This window comes from Aricia agestis, chromosome 17 (genome assembly GCF_905147365.1).
Source record: "Aricia agestis chromosome 17, ilAriAges1.1, whole genome shotgun sequence".
Classification (NCBI taxonomy): domain Eukaryota; kingdom Metazoa; phylum Arthropoda; class Insecta; order Lepidoptera; family Lycaenidae; genus Aricia; species Aricia agestis.
In genome coordinates, this window is record NC_056422.1 from 11,096,173 (window position 1) to 11,117,165 (window position 20,993).

At 34.2% G+C, this 20,993-nt stretch overlaps 1 protein-coding gene across 1 annotated transcript; it reads left to right on the forward strand.

The window, feature by feature from the left end:
• Positions 1-2,887: 2,887 nt before the first annotated feature.
• LOC121735494 (protein atonal homolog 8) lies at positions 2,888-19,317 on the forward strand. The gene is made up of 2 exons (XM_042126340.1): positions 2,888-3,057; positions 17,666-19,317. Exons 1-2 carry the CDS (start codon positions 3,012-3,014, stop codon positions 18,385-18,387), a joined length of 768 nt encoding a protein of 255 aa, XP_041982274.1. The 5' UTR covers positions 2,888-3,011; the 3' UTR covers positions 18,388-19,317.
• Positions 19,318-20,993: the final 1,676 nt, after the last annotated feature.

Below are 20,993 nucleotides of genomic sequence, written 5' to 3' on the forward strand. Positions count from 1 at the left end.
AAACAACCAACGATTATTTAAATACGGTAAATACGAAGTACGAAATCATGTCGTGAGTGTAATTAAATAAATGACTTATAAAGGGCCCGTAACATAAAAAGATATTTGTTAGGCTTATGACTTACCCCGTTCGGAGCCCATAAAAATTCATGACAAAACCTGTATAAAGCCCTGAGGCGAAACTTGGCCTTTTTTTGCGGCCGTTCCTCGAATCTGAGGAAATGTACGAGCAAAAAGCCGACGGAACAGGCTTCGGTATCGATGTTGCCAAATCTGGACGCGTTAAGAGCGTATAAAGAACGCCGACAGCGCCGGACCAGATCTGGCGTCGGAGGAATCACGTCCAGGTCGCAAAAACCCCTGTACTCCCATATAGGAAACACCAGTCTGGATTTATGTCTAGAAATGAACTCGTCAGGCGGTGAGGCTCACCTGTCTGACTAGTTTAAGAGACGAGGGAGGTTATGAGTTTATATTTTGACTTAAATAACCCATCGATCGTGGAATAACGAGACACAATAGCTTATCTATTGTTATCGCGGCCGGATGCGGCCGCTTAGGTCTTCATGAAATAAATAAAATAAAAGATCTTTTTATTCAAAATGGGTATCATGATACACTTTTTGAAAGTCGAACGAAGAAACTACGTTGCCTACCACCGGTTCGGGGACTACCCCGCCGAGAAGAACCTTAAACCGTAAAGACTTGTCTCGTATGTAGAATTTAATTGTTAAAGCTTAGGCCAAACCTACGCGACCAGGCGACTGCGAAGCGGAGCGTCAAGTTGTCAAATGTGTTTTTTGTATACAAAACATACACTTGACAACTTGACGCTCTGCTTCGCAGTCGCCTGGTCGCGTAGGTTTGGCCTAAGCTTTACTTGTATTGTGGTACTTATGTAGAAATTAATTGTGTAACTTTAATTTACCTAGCAGTTTGACATTTAAGCTACATATTTTATGTTAAAATTTAGTTTCTGTCAAACTCTTCATTAAATAAAAGTTAAATAAGTAGAATAATCACTATCTAGATCCTACAGCCTTAAATAATTTATTTCAATCAAATATTGTGTGAGTAAAAACAAATGTTAACGTGATAACAAAACACAAATCATGTTGAGATACAGCTGTTGTAGAGAAAATAAAATTTAGTCATACAGAGATCAAAACCTGCAACATAGCACAAAGTTAATTTCATTAATCATTAACGTACACATCAACAATAATGTAATGATTTCAAAACATATTAAGTCCGACGAATAAAAATAATAATAACTCCCACACCGGTTTCGGTGACGCTGGCCGGTTTCATTGAAACCAGGACAGTTACGCAGGAGTGATTTTATAGTGCCTAAGTGTGTGCGCAGTACACAAGAGCACTCTCTATTTCTTTTACTCTCAAAAGTCATAACCCAGTGGGACGGGGACGACACGATTGGTGAAAGATCACGCTCAGGACCAACTTTCTACGTACCCATCCGACGCATGGATCATCTTACTTGTGATCACTGATCAGCCTGCATTGTCCTAACCAAACTTGGAAATAACATGTTTCCAACGCGGGAATCGAACCCACGACCTCCGAGTCAAGAGCCACGCTCTTAACCACTGGACCACGGAGAGGAATAAAAAAGTAGTCATATATTGGAAAGACCAATAACATATTATGAAGTTAATTTCATTGATCATTAACGTATATACATCAACAATAATCTAATGATTACTGAAGTCCGACAAATATACGACGCTTATTGACAAATGTAACGCATAACAGTTTGTTAATAATTAACTGGACATTAAAGTGTAATTTAATGAAAACGAGACATGAGTCAGTGCACATGTGGACTTGGAAATAGCACAATACGACTCTACATCTTGGAGCCGTCCCGACAGAATGCGACCGGCTGGCGCAGTGCTGTGATATATCGATAATTTACTATCACGAACTCTACATTTAACTTTTTTCCGACCGCTTGTGATTATTATCGATAAAAATCATCAGAAACCTATAACTATGTAGAGTTATGAGTTTGTGTTCTCTGTAGAGTTATGTTTTTATCACAAAGTGTCATGTAGACACTTTGTGATAAAAAAAAATAGGTTAAACTTTCAAGTACTTACTAACTCTTCGTGTATCTTTATGACGAATTTATTTTCTATTTTATATCCTTCTCAACATTTAACGTTGTCCTGATGAGTATCGACGGAAAATTCAAGCGAATCAAACAATATTTTTTTCTTTTCAACCAACTACGTCATATTTACTCATACTCCAAAATAACTCTACATTTTTGGAAATAATATAGCCCCAAATTAATATACTTTTTGAAAATTTTACTTTTGTAGTACTCTACTGTATAAGAGATAATAAAACAAAATCAATAGAGCTAACTTAAAGTTGTGAGTTTAATTTTTTTGTATTTATAAACTCTACATTAAGCTTATTAAGAATATTGAAAATAGCTTAAATGTACTTTATTTAATTTTTTTCAATGTTATTTATTTAAACAATGATACTTTTGACTTCTTCTTTTTCCAAATTATTATAAAAAGTAAAAGTATCTACTTTATTTAATTTTTTTCAATTTTATTTATTTAAACAATGTTACTTTTGACTTCTTCTTTATCCAAATTATTATAAAAAGCAAAGTCTCAAATCTACTGCTTAAAGTTATTGCTTTTTATGTCTGTGTTTAGACAGGTAGACAAAAATCCAATTAGAATACTATCCGAAAACGGTCATTTGTGCACCGGAATAAAACAATAAGGCATCCCGAAGCGATAACTCAAGCTCATCTCTAAGGGCGAGACTGGGTTGGCGCCGCACTTTTTACCCTACCTCCTCCGACCAGCGCCAACTTGTTTCAGTCGTCAGTTGGCTACCGTGGGGGAAGGTTGTGTGTCGTCGGAGTAAAATATACGATACTATGATCGGTGCTCATGAATAAAACTGTGTTTGTTTTGAGTTAAAGTGACGAGTGTAAAATATTGGATTAATCGTCTGGAGTGATAATGACTGACTCTATCACGACGGAGGACGTAGGAGTTGAAGGAAAAGGTAATACTTTAAAAAATAAAAGTGTACTTAGTATGATATTTTATATTGGAGATTACTAAAAATGCACATGCAATAAATGCGGCGCTTTATTATTTTCAGTCGAACTCTACATTTTTCCGACGCTTTTTCTTCTGTAAATATTTTACACATTATTTGATGATATTTGTTAAGTAAATTAAGTACTTACTAAATATAGGCTAAGATTTTATAGTTTCTATCTTTCCATAGCAATTGTTTTCAAATTAAGTAAATTAGTTAAATGTAGAGTCAAACTTGGAATTAAAAAAACTTTTAATATAAGCTAATGATAAGAATATTAAGGGCATAGTAAACATTAATTAATAAAACTTAAAAATTTAAAAGTTTATTTAACTGCCTTTTCAAACTATCGGCACTGAAAAAGGGTCATAGAAATATTGCAAGACAATGAGATAAGTACTACAGTTTACAAATACATATTACATAAATTAGAACCAAACCTTTCATGCCAGTAACAAAGTGAATATTGTTTTCTAGAACAATATTCAGCCATCGAAATAAAAAAATATTGATTTTTCCAAAACAAGGAATAACAAACAAACAAAATTTGCAACGCGGGCTAAAATAACTATAAAGATAGCAATACTAGTATACTGTAGGTGTCACTTAACGGAAGTCCAAAACAAAAGACCAGATGACCATGTTAAGGCTACCAAATTAACATATTAATACACAGAAGTTTCAAGCAAATTTGTCATTACACATAAATGGTAATATGATAAATGTAATGATAAGGTAAATCATGATTTTACTACACCCACAGATCGCCTTATTGATCTAATAAATGAAACTTATCTTTAATTGGCTATAATCGATTATTACAAGTCATTAGAAGCAATAGAAATTAATAACGGTTCTGCTGGGCATGAATGGAGGCTTTTTAATGGTCTCTAGTCCAAACTACAAGCATCGAAACTCCATATTAAATGTCTAAATGTGTATGGATTTTATGGCATTTGTGGTTTGTATCATAGCCTTATGCTTCTTTAAGCTTAGCATATCTTTACAAAGTACTAGAATATGACACTTGCGATTCCGTTGCGCGAAAGTTTGTTTATCGCGCCGGAACCTTACATTTTTCTGAGAAAAAAGTATTATATGTCCTTTCCTGGGCATCAAAGTATCTCCATAATAAATTTCAGCAAATTAGATGCAGACTAGGATCAAGATAATAAAATATAACAATTTCTTAGTGCTTTACAAATTGCAATACCAACAATTAGATTTTTATTTGTAAAATTAATGAATAAAATGTAGAACAAATTTTGTGTATAAATAATATTAAAATCATGATCGTTAATTCTTGTCTTGTCTTAATTCTTGTTGGCTATTGATATAAGTGATTGCGATATTATAAGACCGAATCCAAAAATATCAAAAACCAAATTTAACTATTGAGATTATAATCTCTCTCTAAATAATGTCTACGATCTGCGAACCCGGTGCGGCTGCAAAGAGGCGAGTTTATTGTCACGGTTATCCTTAATCAATAAATTGTTGTAAAGTATATTGAGCGTACGATATCAGTCACGAGATTGAGATTAACTTATCTATAGTTATTGACAACATAACAACGATAATAATCTATCCACGAAAATCCCAAGATAACTTCTTAATCGTCGATTGGTATCCATAACAAAATCTTGTGTATCAGTAGATTTTTTAAAACTACACGTGGTCCTTTTATGTTTGATGGAGTTCCTTACTGTTCCTTACAACGATAATATTGTACCAACTTGAAATACTAGAAAGTTCGAATTAAAAAAAAAAACAATGAGACAAAAGAAGGAAAAGCGCGTAGGTCCATTTATGCCTCATATGCAATAATTAGGCTGGTAAAATACTGGCAAAATGCGTCAGGAACTAATCATACAAAAAAAAAACAGTTTTCTAGTCGATATGACATAACGGTATCAACGCAACCGTTAAAACTAATCAATTTGTTAATCACTACCCTGTAAAACAGAAGGGGTACAAAAAGTCACTGCACATGTTGCGAGGGTGTAAACCCCTAGACAAGTGTATTTTACTGCTAATTTGTTTTTATCCGGCTAGGCGATTCTAATCTCTATTTTCATTGTACGTTCCTAGCGTAGAGATTGATTCGTTTCTCTGTTTGTTCACATGTCTCGTAGCGGGGGTCGCGTGGGACACAAGTTTATTTTTTAAATAAATTTAGGTCGCAATGTTGCCAACTGTTTCGTTTTATAAATATTGTTCCAAGTTTAAATTAAGATATTGGCGGTTCTTTGATGGCTGACACAGAAATTAGTCCTTGTTCGATATTCTTATTTTGGAGTTTGCACCACCTGGACTGTACATATTGTATTATAATTATAATTCCCAACATTACAGTTTTCTCTATAATCTATGATTAAATATTTAGTTAGATATCTGACAGTAATATTTTATATGAACATCATTCGTATATTAGTATCATATTAACGTCATACACATCTGTTCTTGTTAAAGCTTAAACAATCATGATAATATCTGAAATTTGCTTTGATAACGTATCAGCGCAATTCCTAACCTTTTTTAGGTGCAAGTGCACTGGGTGATGAGTGATGTCACTTATCATTTATCAATAATTATCTTATCCGTGATTACTAGTCTAAAGTGTGTGTCTAACAAAACGTAGGAATACGTTCTGCGGAAGAACTATTTGGATACATTTTTATTTTGCCTTTATATAAAGACAGTCCTAAATTGCAAGTATTCTTAAAATGCAAAAGGGAGTCCCTCAGGGGTGCGTGATTGAACCTTTTCTATTTGTGCAGTATGCTACTGCCTATGCATTAGTTATGCACTTTGAATAGAATAGATAAATAATACCTAAGTAATTTTTCATAATTACTTATTTTAGAAGTCGATTTTAACAATTAATCAAATTAAGGTAATTTAAGTATTGAATTCCATTAATAAGCTTTATCTGGGCCACCTATCTAGAGTCATAAAAGGATAAATGCAAAAGATAAGCATATCAGAAAGTTACATATTTCAAGTACAGCTGTTCTTTTTTCGACTTTAAATTTCGAACCCGTAAATAATTTGTCGTGTATAATTATTGATAACGGCCGCATACTGATGTGCAATTAAATGTGCATCGATTAAAAAATGTCAACGCCATTTTTGGCGCACAGGCACAGTTACCCTTTAGTCTTTTTTCTCATCAAAGATACAGATGTCAAACAGCCGACAGTATTATTACAGCTATAATGGGCCACATGGTTGGGCCACATCTGCTAACCACCAACACTGACGTCACCAACATGTGGCAACACTCATTGAGCTATTATCATACTTTATCTTCAATATTTTGATTCGAACCTACCGGCCTTCCAATAGCGGTGAAAGACGAAAGTGAATCTAAAATTCTTAATGTCAAACACACAATTCTAATTTTAAAAATCTGCATCCAAATTGACGCACTTAACATTTTTTTTTCGGAATTGCTTTAGGAAACGCGATAGAAATAATGTTCGATTAAAAGATAAATACAACTGGAATGCTAAACGGATGTTGTTTATGAATTTTATCGAAACCTTCTTGTGTAGCAGTAAAATACATATTGTATTTTTAATTCTGGCACTGGATTTCAAGAGAAAAGCATCGTTCACTAATCCCTCTGAAGTTAAGTGTGGATGGAAGTGGTTATTGCTTGCTATCTGTCTGCTGTTTACTCATTCTATGTCATAAAATATTCAGAGGCTCTAAAATTTTCAAAAACAATCATCGACATGTATGGACAATTTTCTCAAAAAGTCATTGGAATCTTTAACACACTTAACTATCGTGTAATTTTCAGATTTCTTTCGATTTTCTTAGTGTGTAACCTAACAAGGTTATATCGATAATATCGATATCGGTAATATCGATGACAATAATTAACAAATTATTGTCATCGATATTATATTATGCAAAAAAGCTTGAGGTAAACCGAAAAATATTTTTCACAAAACCAAATTCTTCAAAAGTAAAAAAGATTTTGTACATATTTTGCGCACTCTTTTTTGTATAATGACGTAACCGGACAAACCAAAGTATATCCTCCAAAGCAGTATGTTAGAGTTTTGTCATAAATATGACGCATGCAGTTATGAGTTATGACGTGAACAAGGTGTTATGAGGATTATCCTTAAGAGTTTACCTCGATGACATACTTCACTTTAATCCTTTAGAGTTTTATTACAATTTGCATTTAATTTCGACTAAAAATCAATTTAAATTGTTTTACAATTTTATCATCATTTAAAATTCTAATTAGGTGCAAAAATTACAATAAAATCAACATTTTTATAGATGTAAACAAAACAAGGCAAAACCTTGTTTCTTGCCTTGTTTCGTGAAAAGAAGTATTCAATGGTAATATATTTTAATTTGGTAAGATTTAATAACTTGCTATCCGTTGTATTATGTAGATTATTGTAACAAAGGTATCATCATTTTTATTGGGTAAAAAAAACCAAGCTTGAACGCTGTTGTCGAATAATTCGGAAAAGAAAATAAACCAAAATTGGCAATTTAAAAAAAAGAACAGAAAAGCGATACGGGAGCCACGTTCGACACGTGTTCAGGCGCACGTGAAGTATGTTTCAAAATATTACGACCTAACCATAAACTGCCTGTTAAATGGAAAAAATCACATGTTTTTTGAATTTAGAACGATAAGCCGTTTTATATAACAATGCTCGCGTGACGGCGATATTTGAAGGCTTTAAAACTCTTCATATTAGCTTAATTAGAAACTGACACTAGCACACTTAACTTGTGAGTTGTGACTAGTTACTTTACTAAGAAAATTATCAAAAACACAAACAAAAAAGTTTGGGCGATACTGGCAGCTACATATTTTTAACAACTTATATTTTGTTATTTCAATATTTATTCAAAAACATTATTTAACAAAGAAATTCCATAAAAGCCTTAAATTAAACGTTTAATTACAACAGATGTTAAGGCTATTGAGTAACATCTGTACGGACAATGGACATGGGAAGGTCATGTACAACACGTGTCTTGAAATTCACTTACATCTGCATTTACATCTGGACACCAGGTTCATACTGTGGAACTAACTGGATAGAAACTGAACGATCCTTGCCGTTTCAAAATATGAAAAAAAATAAGCTATTAAGTAATATAGGTATCGCATCTTTAAAAAAAAACAATTAATTGCGAGGCTAAAATGGTCGCTTTGGAGATTCATATTATGAATCATAATGATAAATTATTAATTTTTTTTAAATCGCAAAATGGTCACTCTGCTTGCAATTCATGTCCAGTAATTCGTACTAATTTGACATTCGTCAGTTTGACAGTTTTGACAATTCATTTGCTGACTTCATTGAGAGGAATTGCTAAATGTGACCATTTTAGCCCCGCTGTACTTATATCATTATTTTTGTATTAATAAATAGAAAATACAAGGAGAATATAAATTGTAGAAATTTTTGAAAAAAGGGAAGTACATTTAACTGAGAGTTAAGATGTTACAAAAGTTACGTAAACACAAATGGGTGAAGCCAAAGATTCCAAAACGTTGTAAAATGAAAAACGACACAAAATTGTTTTTACACAACTCTAAACAGTTCAAGGCTAAAAGTCAAATTAGAATTTTGCATACATGCATAATAAAGGGGTGACGTTCTTCGAATAGGACAAAGGGAGGAAGAAGTCAAAAAATCTTCCGTCGCAGATAACAAAAAACGTAGAAAAAAGGATAACTCACAAGTGCAAAAGGATTTGATTCACATCCTATCTTTAAAAAAAGTATCATCTGGCAAGTGAAATCTAAAAAAGTTAGGAAGTACGATTCGTTGGTTCAGTTAAAAAAGTTAGGAAATAAGACTTCTTACAGGATCTAGATAGAAAGTGAAAAACACATGTTTGAGTAGGGTTTAATGATGATAATGATATTTTTATACATCAACCATGAAATATGTTTGTATTGCTGAAAACAGTATATTTTATTCTGATTGCATTAAAACCGCAAAAGTTTTTAAAGTAAAAATGACAATGACAATTTTAAGCAAAGGAGATTCAGTTTAATACATCAATCAAGAGCAGAGAATCAGAGTAATGCGTAAAATGACATTTTCAATTCGACCAAATAAATGACAAGTAGGTATCTGAATGTTTTACTAAACGGTCTAATAACAAACACCTGTACAAGGCTAAAAAGTTCGTAATTTACACGAACCGTAAAAAGACCTGCCCCCACAGCCTTGCTAGGTCGTTCAGTTCGCGCTTGGCTGATTCGTAATTTTGACCCCAGCTAGTGTTACCAGTCAACTTTTTATTATGAACGTTAAACGGTTGAGTTTTTTTTCTAACCGACATATTATTATTTAAAATAACAAAAAAAGGTTTAATTAAAATATTATGTGTATAGTCTGTCAAGAAAGTGAAGAAATTAAAAAGTGGCAACATCGTAGTGTCATCTCTTTCAAATTAATCTAAGAAAAAAGGGATGACACTACGACGTTGCCACTTTTTAATTTCTTCACTTTCATGACAGGCTATAAGTAAGTATACAATTTATAAACTTTAATATTCATAATATTTAAATTATTAAAATTGGGTATTACATTTTTGATAGTCATCATGATATAAACTGTCATTTTGTGAAGGCTTCTCAATGATTTCATAACTCAACATAATAATATTATTATGGCAAATTCGTCACGCTTTTTCCGTCTACACCGGTCTACACTGTGGCCTTCCCCTGGCCTTCTTACCGTTCTCTATTTTGATTTGCTCCATAAATTCAAATTTCGAACGAATACCGACATTTGCATAATTTACCGACTGGCACCGAAAGAATTCGTATAATTGGCTAATGATAAATTATCATCCTTTTAAATGGCGCTAAAAACTAGTCCGATGTAGGAGCTGTATCCGGGAAACATACGAATTTATATACATAATATTATATTTTGTCTTGCTAAATATGGCGCAAGAGACGATTTAGCATTATATTATAAGTTTATCTTTTATTGTAGTCAACATAATAATTATGTATGATAATACAACAATTCATAGACATGAGAAACATCATTATATTCATTTTTTAAAATGTTCGTTAGAAGCTCACTAACCTAACCTAACTCTGCCTCTTAAATTCCAAAGATTAATACTTTTTTAGAATTAATTTACGTGTTATAAATTATTATAAGTGTTTAATTAAACTGACTGTTATTTAATCAAAACATTTGAAGAATTACTATAAACACCAAATATATACTTTTTAAACGAGATAAAACGAAGATCAACAAAGCAGAAACCATTGCAGATCGATATAAAAATCGCGATCAAAGACAATTACATACCAGATGTGTAGGCCATCTGGCTCCAACTTAGCCGCATGCGATATTAACTTTTTTTAAGTGATTTATTTTATCGCGGTGTTGCCAGAACAAGGTCATTCTTTATGTCATTTGGCGCCAAATTGTCATTACTGTCTCCGGGTTTTGCCCGGACTGTTTCTAAGAAGTGTTTAGCTTGTTCTGACCTTATATGGCTATGACGATGTAATAAAATTATTTTTATCATCCGTAAAATATTTTAAATTCTGTTTTTCTATAAGGTCTTTGATATTTGTTTCAGTCAACAACATTTTCTGGAATGTCTACCTGGATTAGCGTTTCCTCCTCGGCATCACCACTAACGAATTATCATACGCTTGCGTTCGGTCAAAGTATATCTTGAAGTATCACCCTAAAAAACAGATGTCAGATGTTTTGAAAATTCTGTTTTGAACATATTTTCCAAATTCAAAATCCTAGAAAACAATCGAATGCCCGAACCGAATCATTATCAAATTGCTCATGTATAATTTTCCAATTTGTTTCCGAAAAAACACAATCCCGAGCTTAGGTTTTATTCAAAACGAGGCTATAAGATATGGATAACAAATGGTTCCTGACAAAGTGTCACAGAGATGCAATTTTTCTCTTTCAACCAGGTGGTTTTATCCATTATACATCGTATTAGATATGAGCACAAAATCCCTGACAGAAATTCAGAATTAGTTTTTTATGGTCTGGATCAACAGTTGCGAGGTCAAGACGGTGAAATGACACTATAATTTGCTTATTATTTGTAACGATGACAATTAGACATAAGTTTATCCGCTGCTATTTTTTATAGCACGACATTTGAAAATAAAGTCTGTCAAGAAAGTGAAAAAATTTAAAAGTGGCAACATCGTAGTGTCATCCCTTTCAAATCAATCTAAGAAAAAAGGGATGACACTACGATAATTCCACTTTTTAATTTCTTCACTTTCTTGACAGACTTCTGACGTTGTAAAAAAATCTCCAAAGCTGAACTGTCAAAAATGCAACTGAAAGACAGTAGCTAATTTTGCTGTCGTCCAGATGGCTCTTCTCTATACGTAAAATATGTCTACACACTGGAACAATACGTTATTTTGACTCCGTGCAGCAGTCATCAACTCATCACGGACGGCAGACAGTTTTAACAATGGTTGTCGTATTTATACACACGAGTGTTATTCAAGAGTCAAGTGCGCTTTGGAATATTGATTTACATTTATTACAAGCCACCTCAGTCCTCAAATAATGCTCCTGATTGTTTAAAGAAGAGCAGGCGGAGAAGTAGGTATTTTTTGGAAGGCGGCAATAAAGTCAACATAAGCACCGATATATTGGACATAATAAGCTAGTGTTTGAGTAATTTGGTTGGTAAAAAACACTCTCGGTAGCAACACCAAAAGCTACCAAAAATCCAACAATGATAGAAAGGATCTCAATAATGGATTGTAACGCACAAGGAACGACTTTAAACTTAAGAAAAGTCAATCATTATCACTTCCTGGCACGATCGATAGAAGAATAATAATAAAATTCAATCCATATAAGAAAACGTTATTTATTAGTTACATAAAGTAGAGGCGACCGCATGGCGCCGCGGTGTCGCCTGCGCGGCGCGCGCCGTATACGTGACTAATCGGCCGATCCCGGACTCCGGGGTATCTCGGGATATTCGCACTGTCAACCCTCATAGGGGATAAAAACCATTGTCTACTTGCTATTGTTCCGGTAATAATTTTGGCGCCACTTTCTCTTTTTGACATTTCGTGGGTTGCCATTTTTTTTATTAAGTACCTATTGTCAAATTTCCAAATTCAAATGTGACAGTTTTGTGATAAACTAATTTTCGAACTCTACATTCCATATTTTCAGCAGCATTTTGAATTTAGAAGATGAGTACCGTACCTAAAGGTGTTCTAATTCGACTTCCATTTTCAAATCCTATATTTTCTTTCGATCCAAAGACCTCGGATTCTAATGAAATGCAATTCCCTGCAATCTAGATCTTAACTGTTCAATTAATTTACATCTGTTATATCGACGCCATTTAAATTAACCTTATTTGAATGTTCAGCGGACGGCGCCATCGGTAATGCGCCGGTGAAAGTCTAACCTCCTCACGACTTCTCATACATTAGCCGGACCGTGCGAATATCTAACTGACATTATTTTTTTTAAACCTCATCATATTCTCATCATGCCACAGATACTAATACCTTAATCGCAGGTGTCATGAACTGTCATTATTGTAATTTATAGTTTTTTGTTTGTCTTTAGTAACTTTTTGATTTTTAAGAAACCTGGGTAGCTATAGTTTGAATGCGATTTTTAGAAATATTTTATGCTTGGATTGAAGATAACTATGTAAATCTTTCTTCTGTGTGTAGCTATAACTTTTGCGTAATTATTTTTTTGAATAAACGGAAATGCTTAAATAATTTTGACAAGAGACATGAAAGACAAGTCCGATTAGATTTTTTATTTATCTTTATTACTGGTATCGATTTATTTTATCTGCTTAATCAATTCTAATCTAGAGGTAGAGACTCAAGTTTTATGTTTCAAACCACAGATATAGATCAAGATCTTGATCTATGTCTGTGTTTCAAACATATCCTCACTTCTCAGTGACTTGCATATTTACGTTACGGGTTACCTATAATATCTGTAATCTATTCTTTATGTAACAGTGTGTCATGAGTCCAAAAGTCTAACCGCCGTACTCAGAGACATTTAATTACGATTAACCTTGAATTTAATGAAGAGTTTGACAGATAATGTAGCAATTACAGTTGTCATTAAAATCATTTGGCATGCAACTTTCGTATTGCAAAAAGGGCAAGCCAGGCAACATCAAACTATTATCATGTTATTCATGTGACATGTCCCATGGGTCAATGAATCAGTGTTTTTAAAGGCCCAGCTGCTAGTAAGAACATCAAATTGATTGGTCAATTACTCTTAGTTATAGATCATAGCTTTGCTTAAATAAATAAGATCGAGGGTGAAATTATTTTCCAAATTGTACTTTTTCGTAAAGGAATCGTCCGTCTTTAAATTTTAAGTGTTCAGCGACGAAACTACTTCAACTTATTTACTAGCTACTGGCAAGCCTTTTAGAACACCGAAGGAGCAAAAGACTAGTATCCAGCTTGTATTAAAAAAAACTGAACGCGCATTTAAAAAACGAATGAAACTTTTTTCTAAAGGCGCGTTTTGTTTCTGTGAAATTTGGCGCCAGATTGATATCAAAGCTTTCGAGACTCGTTATCTAGTGGTAAGATCGACACCATTCAGGACGGCGCCTTTGAATGTCGCAGGGGTTATCACAAAATGGACTCTCCCACCTGGTGTTAAAGTTGGAAATAGATGGGCGTGGTAAAATTTAAGGTTCTCTTTGTTTTAACACGTCAACGTGATAGTAATGAGCAAAGGGTTCGCCCTTAGCGCCGTTTTATTATCATTGGAGTTGCAGCAAAAGTGATCCTTATGTCGTTGGTATAAAGATCATGTTGAGGGTAGAATACCTCTGAACAATCAGTGTGAAGCACTACACAATATATCACTAGACCTGCTCCATTTCAAACTATTAATCTTGTTGAATTTTATTAATTCTTTTTTAAGGTTATTGTCTGGTAAGATGTGGGGGTCATGATTTTAGTTGACCTTGGTTAAATAACATGCTATGTTGACTTGCTTTCATTCTAGAGATGAGAAAGTATGATCATATTTTACTGCAGATTTGTCAATAAGACAATAATTACGCAAGAGAACCAAATCTTTTTGGCTCTTTCTCTCTTTACGTAGAGTCGACTTTAGTCCCTTTTCTCGAAATTCTATTATATTTACTGCTTCTGCTTCTGTTCTTAAAATATCAGCTGAGCTTTACAACTCATTTTAACCGCTTTTAGATCAATATTTTCCTATAAACGGATATTACAAAGAAATTCCACGATAATGCACATTAATTAATGCTTCAAAGTTCAATCAAATGTAGGCGGCGCACTATCATAGAAAAAACACCTGTGGAGTGTGAGAACCACTTAGTCTTACAGCTACTATCAATATAAACTTTATTATTATAAACATAAGGTTGCTTATTTTAAGCGTAATATTGCATTTTAAATTACTGCCAACGCCATAACCGATCATTTCATGAACCTTAACTTCAAGTTCATAAGGTTGCTTATTATACAGCTTTAAATACTGTGGCTACCAACTCTCTTACCGCCGGTGGTCAAACCATGGACTTTATTAGCTTAGCAATAAGGTTGATTATTGTGGTGTAGGTTTATTACTAGGGTTGTCTAATTGGAACGCCTCTGCGGCGCCTCAGAGCCATAAAGTAATTCCGGTAGCAGATTTATATAACTTTAAACGCCCGATTTCGCTTGTGTTTGTAGTGAAAAACGGAAATTGGGCATAAAATCTCTATGTATTGTTTTGGTTTTTATAGCTTATTTAAGTATTTTTGATTAGGTATCAAATGTTTGTAGAGTTCCTTACTCTCTTTTAAATCTTGTAGAGTTCCTTCCTCTATTTCTCATTTTATTGAATCAATCCCTCTTTATAGAAGAGGAAATTGTTACGAGAGAGAGTGAGATAGAGATACAGTTCGCTGTAAAAGATACAATTCAAGAAGGAAATAATACTGGCGTTCAAATTTGATTCATGGCAACACAAAAATGTCAAAAGAATTCCAAATTCAAAATTAGAATCATAATTCTAAAATCAAATTTCTCGAGACAATCTAAATTTTGTTATAAAGTGTTTGAACATAAATTAAGTTGGGGAAAACCAGTAAACTAAAGCAATCTGTACGATTTGGAATGCGGACGGGCGCGATGTAAAAATAAATTGATAAATACAACCATATGGGTAAACCTGTTCTGGAACTCGCTATCAAGATCTACACTATAAAATAAAAAATTACTAAAGGCGAAAACTTTGGTTTTATGTGAAAAATATTAATATCTTCGTGGTGTTCTAACAGTAAAGAAGATATAGCATATTGTTTTACATTCTGAGAAGAAACATAATACGAGTCTCGTGTATGCCAGGGTTGCCAGATATAAAACCTGTTTTATACAAATGCGGATGTGATTTGTTCGCGAGTTTTCTCGCGGGTCGCAGCCCTGGGCATGACATCACAACTAGGCGCCGGCGCTTGTCGGACATAATATTATTATAAATTATAATACTGTGGAATAAAAAGCTTTAGAATTTATGATAATGAAAATTATGAAATTGGCATTTGGCTTTAATATTTTAAGCCTGTGTCTAGTACCCCGCGGCTTCCGAAAAATGTTATGCGTGTTTTTTTTTTCTGTATATAATGTGAATTATATAATTATATTATATCCGTATATTTCTAAAATTGTTTTGTAGCATACACTTAAAAAGACTCTTCTCTATTAATTTCTTCATGAACTAAGTACAACCTATGAAAATATTTCTTTAACGATTTTGACTTAAGGCTCCGCCATGACAAAAGAGATATTATAAGTCTGTCAAAAAGTGAAGAAATTAAAAGTGACAGCATCGTAGTGTCATCCCTTTTTTCTTAGATTGATCTGAAAGGGATGACACTACGATGCTGCCACTTTTTAATTTCTTCACTTTTTTGACAGATTATACGTACTAATTGAATACATTTTCATTGGTATAATATGTCATTAGTCATTACTAAGTCCAGGAACACGGAATAAAATATTATGTATAATATTATTAATAATATTAAAAATTACCTCCTATTGCTGCGATATTATGATACTGTCACGTTTTAACACCTTGATTTCACAAGTTTATATCCCTTAATTCTTTTGCTGGCTATGTTCTAAATTAAAAAAAAAATAACCGTCAATATTTTGACTTTTTTATGTGCTTAGCCTCAAATTAAAATAATTATAAATTCAAATGTCGGTGCATTAGTAGGCGATACAGGTAGCCTATATCCGTAGTCATAGTTTGCCGGTTGCAGGATGACTATTGAATAACTCAAAACCTAGAACGTCTATTTTAAATGTGACTGTTAATCACTTTTTAGCAATACCCGTCGTTATATAAAAATAAAAAAGAAATGTAAATAACATGTAAATTACACTCAATTTCGTGTCTGTGATAAAATACAAGATCTGAAAATAGAGCACAGACAGGATATGAGTATTGCATCAATAAAATACATTTTATAATTAATAAATTTTAAATAATATCACACTTGAAATTCATTAGTAATTCTGTATATTATCTTATGCTGATGCTGAGAACAAGTTTTCTGTTTCTTATGGCGCTGTACCTAACTAGCTAGCTAAATGTTTCTATTTGGTTAGCTTCTTGCTTGTCTACTGATTACAAGATCATAATCATTAAAAAATATACCGCCTACTGTACCAGTCTACTGTATAAAGAATTCGACGCCTTTAGAAAGCGCTTCATACCAAAATACTTTTTATTGCTGACTTTTATAGATTTTTATAACACTAAAACATAGTGTTTTATGTGTAACACTAATAGCTAATCTGTGCTAATCGCCGATACATTTTAATGCAAATTGCAAAATCATTCAGTGATTTCGCAAAAATACATAAATTACAATTTTTGTGCGAGGCGTGAGTGTGAGTGACGCCTACAACGTCGAAGCTCCGCCTTAAATTCATCATCATCAGCTAAATCTAGGCTGGTATAAATAGTCAGTACTCAAGATGCATCTCGGTCTCAAAACAATCTCGAGCTGTCAAACGAAACCAAAATTGGTTTTCATCTGTGTGAAAAATATCTGTACGTATACACTTACACAAGCATGATTGAACATGATTTCTATGATATTAAATTGTCAACGTGCGGCACGTGCCGACTGGACGTCAAAAAAAGAGTGCTGCTGTCATGTATCACACGTCTCTTTTTACCACGCAGTGTTACTGATAGTGACGTCTCTCTTGTTCAGGCCTTTGTTTCTCTATTCCGCTAGGTATATTAACTTTATGGTTCAGGCTCTGTGATTGGTTTGCTGTCAAAATTTGGACCAATCACAGAGCCGAACCGCGTCTTGAGACCGGATCGCATCTTAAGTACCGACTATTTATACCAGCCTTAATATTCTATCAAAATTCAGAAAAATACTGCTGTCTGTCATGGTTCTTTAACATAATATTCATAATTTTTTTAAGTTCCTGGAAATAAGTTTTGGCACGTACGAATGATGTTAACTAATTTCTTTCTTTCGTCTATTACAGATCGCGTATTGGAGCGCGACGCGGGTTTCGTGTCTGGGGGCGACGATGACGATTCCTGCTCGGGTCCAGCCCACTCCGATGACTCCGGAGTTAGGCTGGTGGAAAACGAGCCCCGGATAAAGAGGGACCGGTCACCCACTCTCCAACCGCCAAAGAAGAGAATCCGTCTGGGATCCAGGGAGGATCTAGCCAGCCCAGAATCCGACAGTCCCTTCCGACCTTGGTCCTTCGCTGAGGAACCGCAGCGGGAGCCTCTATCTTTAGTCAAGAAAGTCAACGAAACTAGCATACTAAGGCAGCGGCGGAGGCCGTTAGAACCACCACCTCCGCCTGTTCCCATCATCGTTCCCGAGCCGAGGCCTGGACCTCCGAGGGTACCTCCGCATCCGGGAGTCGTGGAACCCTTCCCGGAGAAACCAAAACCAAGGGAGCAGAGGAATTACAAGAACATGACCAGAGAGAGAAGAATCGAAGCGAACGCGAGGGAAAGAACGCGAGTCCACACGATCAGCGCTGCCTTCGATACGTTAAGGCGATCCATACCCGCGTATAGCCACAACCAAAAACTATCGAAGCTATCCGTCCTCCGAATAGCATGCGCATACATCGCAGCATTATCAGCGGCCATAGACCCAAACGAGGACTTATCCGAGGCAGTGGATAAAGTAACGCAAACGATACACACAGAAGGAAAGTTAAGAAAGAAAAAAGACGATCCCTAGCCGTCCCATTGAGCCTAGTTAACGTTAGTACAAAAACGACAATAATTGTGAACCGTCGATTTTAAAATTTGAATCTCCAATGGCTGGTACAACCAGACTTTTTAAAATATTTATATTCAGTGAAGATCTTAAAAAATAATAAGTCCATTTTACACCTTTTCAGCTGTGCTGTGCTTCTCTTTCTGTGGGTAAGTAAATACCCACAGAAAGAGTATTTAAAAGATGATTTTTTATTATGTAGGTACCTGAACAGGGTACCAACTCTTTTTAAAGTTACCTTACATCACTTGACGGGTTTCTTGCTAGAAGCTTCTAGTTTCAGTCTAAAAATTAATAGATACTTACAGCAGTTATTTAATGCTGAATTTTTTAATCACCTGACTAAGGATTTCTTGTGCCTTCAAATTTTGCCACAGCCCCAGTAATAGGAAGCTTCCCCTTAACTGAATGTATTTTGGCTTTAATTGTTTTTATAGGTTGTCCTATAAAATGTTTATATTTATTATACTTAACTCGAGTCAGTAATTTTAAGACAGAAATGTATATTTTATGCGATAGTTGTACGTGTAAATACTGTAAATATTAGATAGAAGAATAAGAAAATAAGGCACTTTTGTCGTTACGGGTGGGAAGAAATATGACAATAATATTAAGCATTTGTAACAACAAAGTAAAAAAATATTGTGCAAATAAGGTTCTTGAAATTGTAATAAAAAAGACAATAGTGTGTAAACAGTTGAGCAAATAATGTATAGAGTATAGGGGATATTAAAAATTAATCGTTTCAGAAAAAAATTGTTATTTGTATGTATTTTTGGTATAAATTGAGCAGTAACAAAAATGCCTTATGATGTTATGTGATAAAAATTATTCTGTATGGTAGAGCCGCATAAGTATAATATTTTGCTAGTATCTAAATCAAAATGTACTTATTGAAAAATTTTAGTATCAAAACTTTTTAATTTTCATTATATTTGAAATCATTTATTATTTGGTATTCGAACATTAAAATCTATGCTGAGCCTTTACTTTTAGAAGATACCTATAGTACTTACACCTAAGAAATAATAGTTTAAAATAAATTCCTATTATACTTATGACACTCTAGTCATATAATATTTATGCATTAAAAAATGTGATATATTTTACGATAAGTAAAAATGAAAACTAAAAGTATCGCATCTACAAGTGTAAACCTAAATGAAATAAATTAAAAAGACAACTTTATGTAACCTAACTAGTTTGTATTTTGACTTGTGTAAAATGTATCAATTTTTTATGCCATCATCTAAGATGAAAACATAATAAATGAGAAAATTAAACTGAATTTCATGACTTTTAATCATTCCAACTACTTGCTATTACAATTATTCTTAAAATCTCTATGTACGAAGAAAGATTTTCCATAGATGGAAAATTTTTTGAAATCAGAGAACTGTTTTAGAAATCAGACGCAATTTTTTAGGGTTCTGTACCCATAGGGTAAAAACGGGACCCTATTACTGAGACTTCGATGTCTGTCCGTCTGTCTGTCTCCAGGCTGTAACTCAATAATCGCTATAGACTGCCAGTACAACAACAAATACTAAAAATAAAATAAAATTAATATTTAAGGGGGGCTCCCATACAACAAACATTATTTTTTTGACCTTTTTTGCTCTTAATCAATAATGGTAACAGCTAGGCACTTGAAATTTTCATTAAGGCCTTAGTTATATGTCTACTTTAATAATTAATAATAATATTTAAATAAAATAAAAATTAAGGGGGCTGCCATACAAAAACACAATTTTTGGCCTATTTTTCGTCTATAACGGTACGGAACCATTCGTGCGCGAGTACGACTCGCACTTGGACGATAATTATTTTCATACGCTGTTCTAAGGCCTTTAAGGCCTTCTATAAGCAAATAATGATTGTACAGGGTTAAGATCAAAGTATTTCTGAACAGAGCTACTTGAATTATATTTTGACTGTTCTCGAATAGTGTCAAGGTCATTACAATTTGAGTGATTTTACGTGGGAGAGCCATGCTTCGGCACGAATGGGCCGGCTCGACCGGAGAAATACCACGTTCTCACAGAAAACCGGCGTGAAACAGCGCTTGCGCTGTGTTTCGCCGAGTGAGTGACTTTACCGGAGGCCCAAACCCCTACCCTATTCCCTTCCCTACCCTCCCCTATTCCCTTCCCTTCCCATCCTTACCCTCCCCTATTACCCTGTTCCTTCTTAAAAGGCCGGCAACGCACTTGCAGCTCTTCTGATGCTGCGAGTGTCCATGGGCGACGGAAGTTGCTTTCCATCAGGTGACCCGTTTGCTCGTTTGCCCCCTTATTTCATAAAAAAAAAAGATCCCAGCGAAGTATCAAAGCAAACTCAGAGACGGTTATTATGTCTGTGGTTCCTATTACTGATATCGATACAACTATTTATTTCTCTGCTCATTTTCTACCCCATTTACCTAAGTAGGAAGCAGGGGCATATGTCAGCTGACAATGGGTTCAGTCATTCTGCCAGCTGCGCCAGCGGCACGTGGCTGTATGTCAATACTCCTTGTTATCGGCCGGATATTAAAAAAAAAGAAAAGAGGGAATTCATGGGGAATT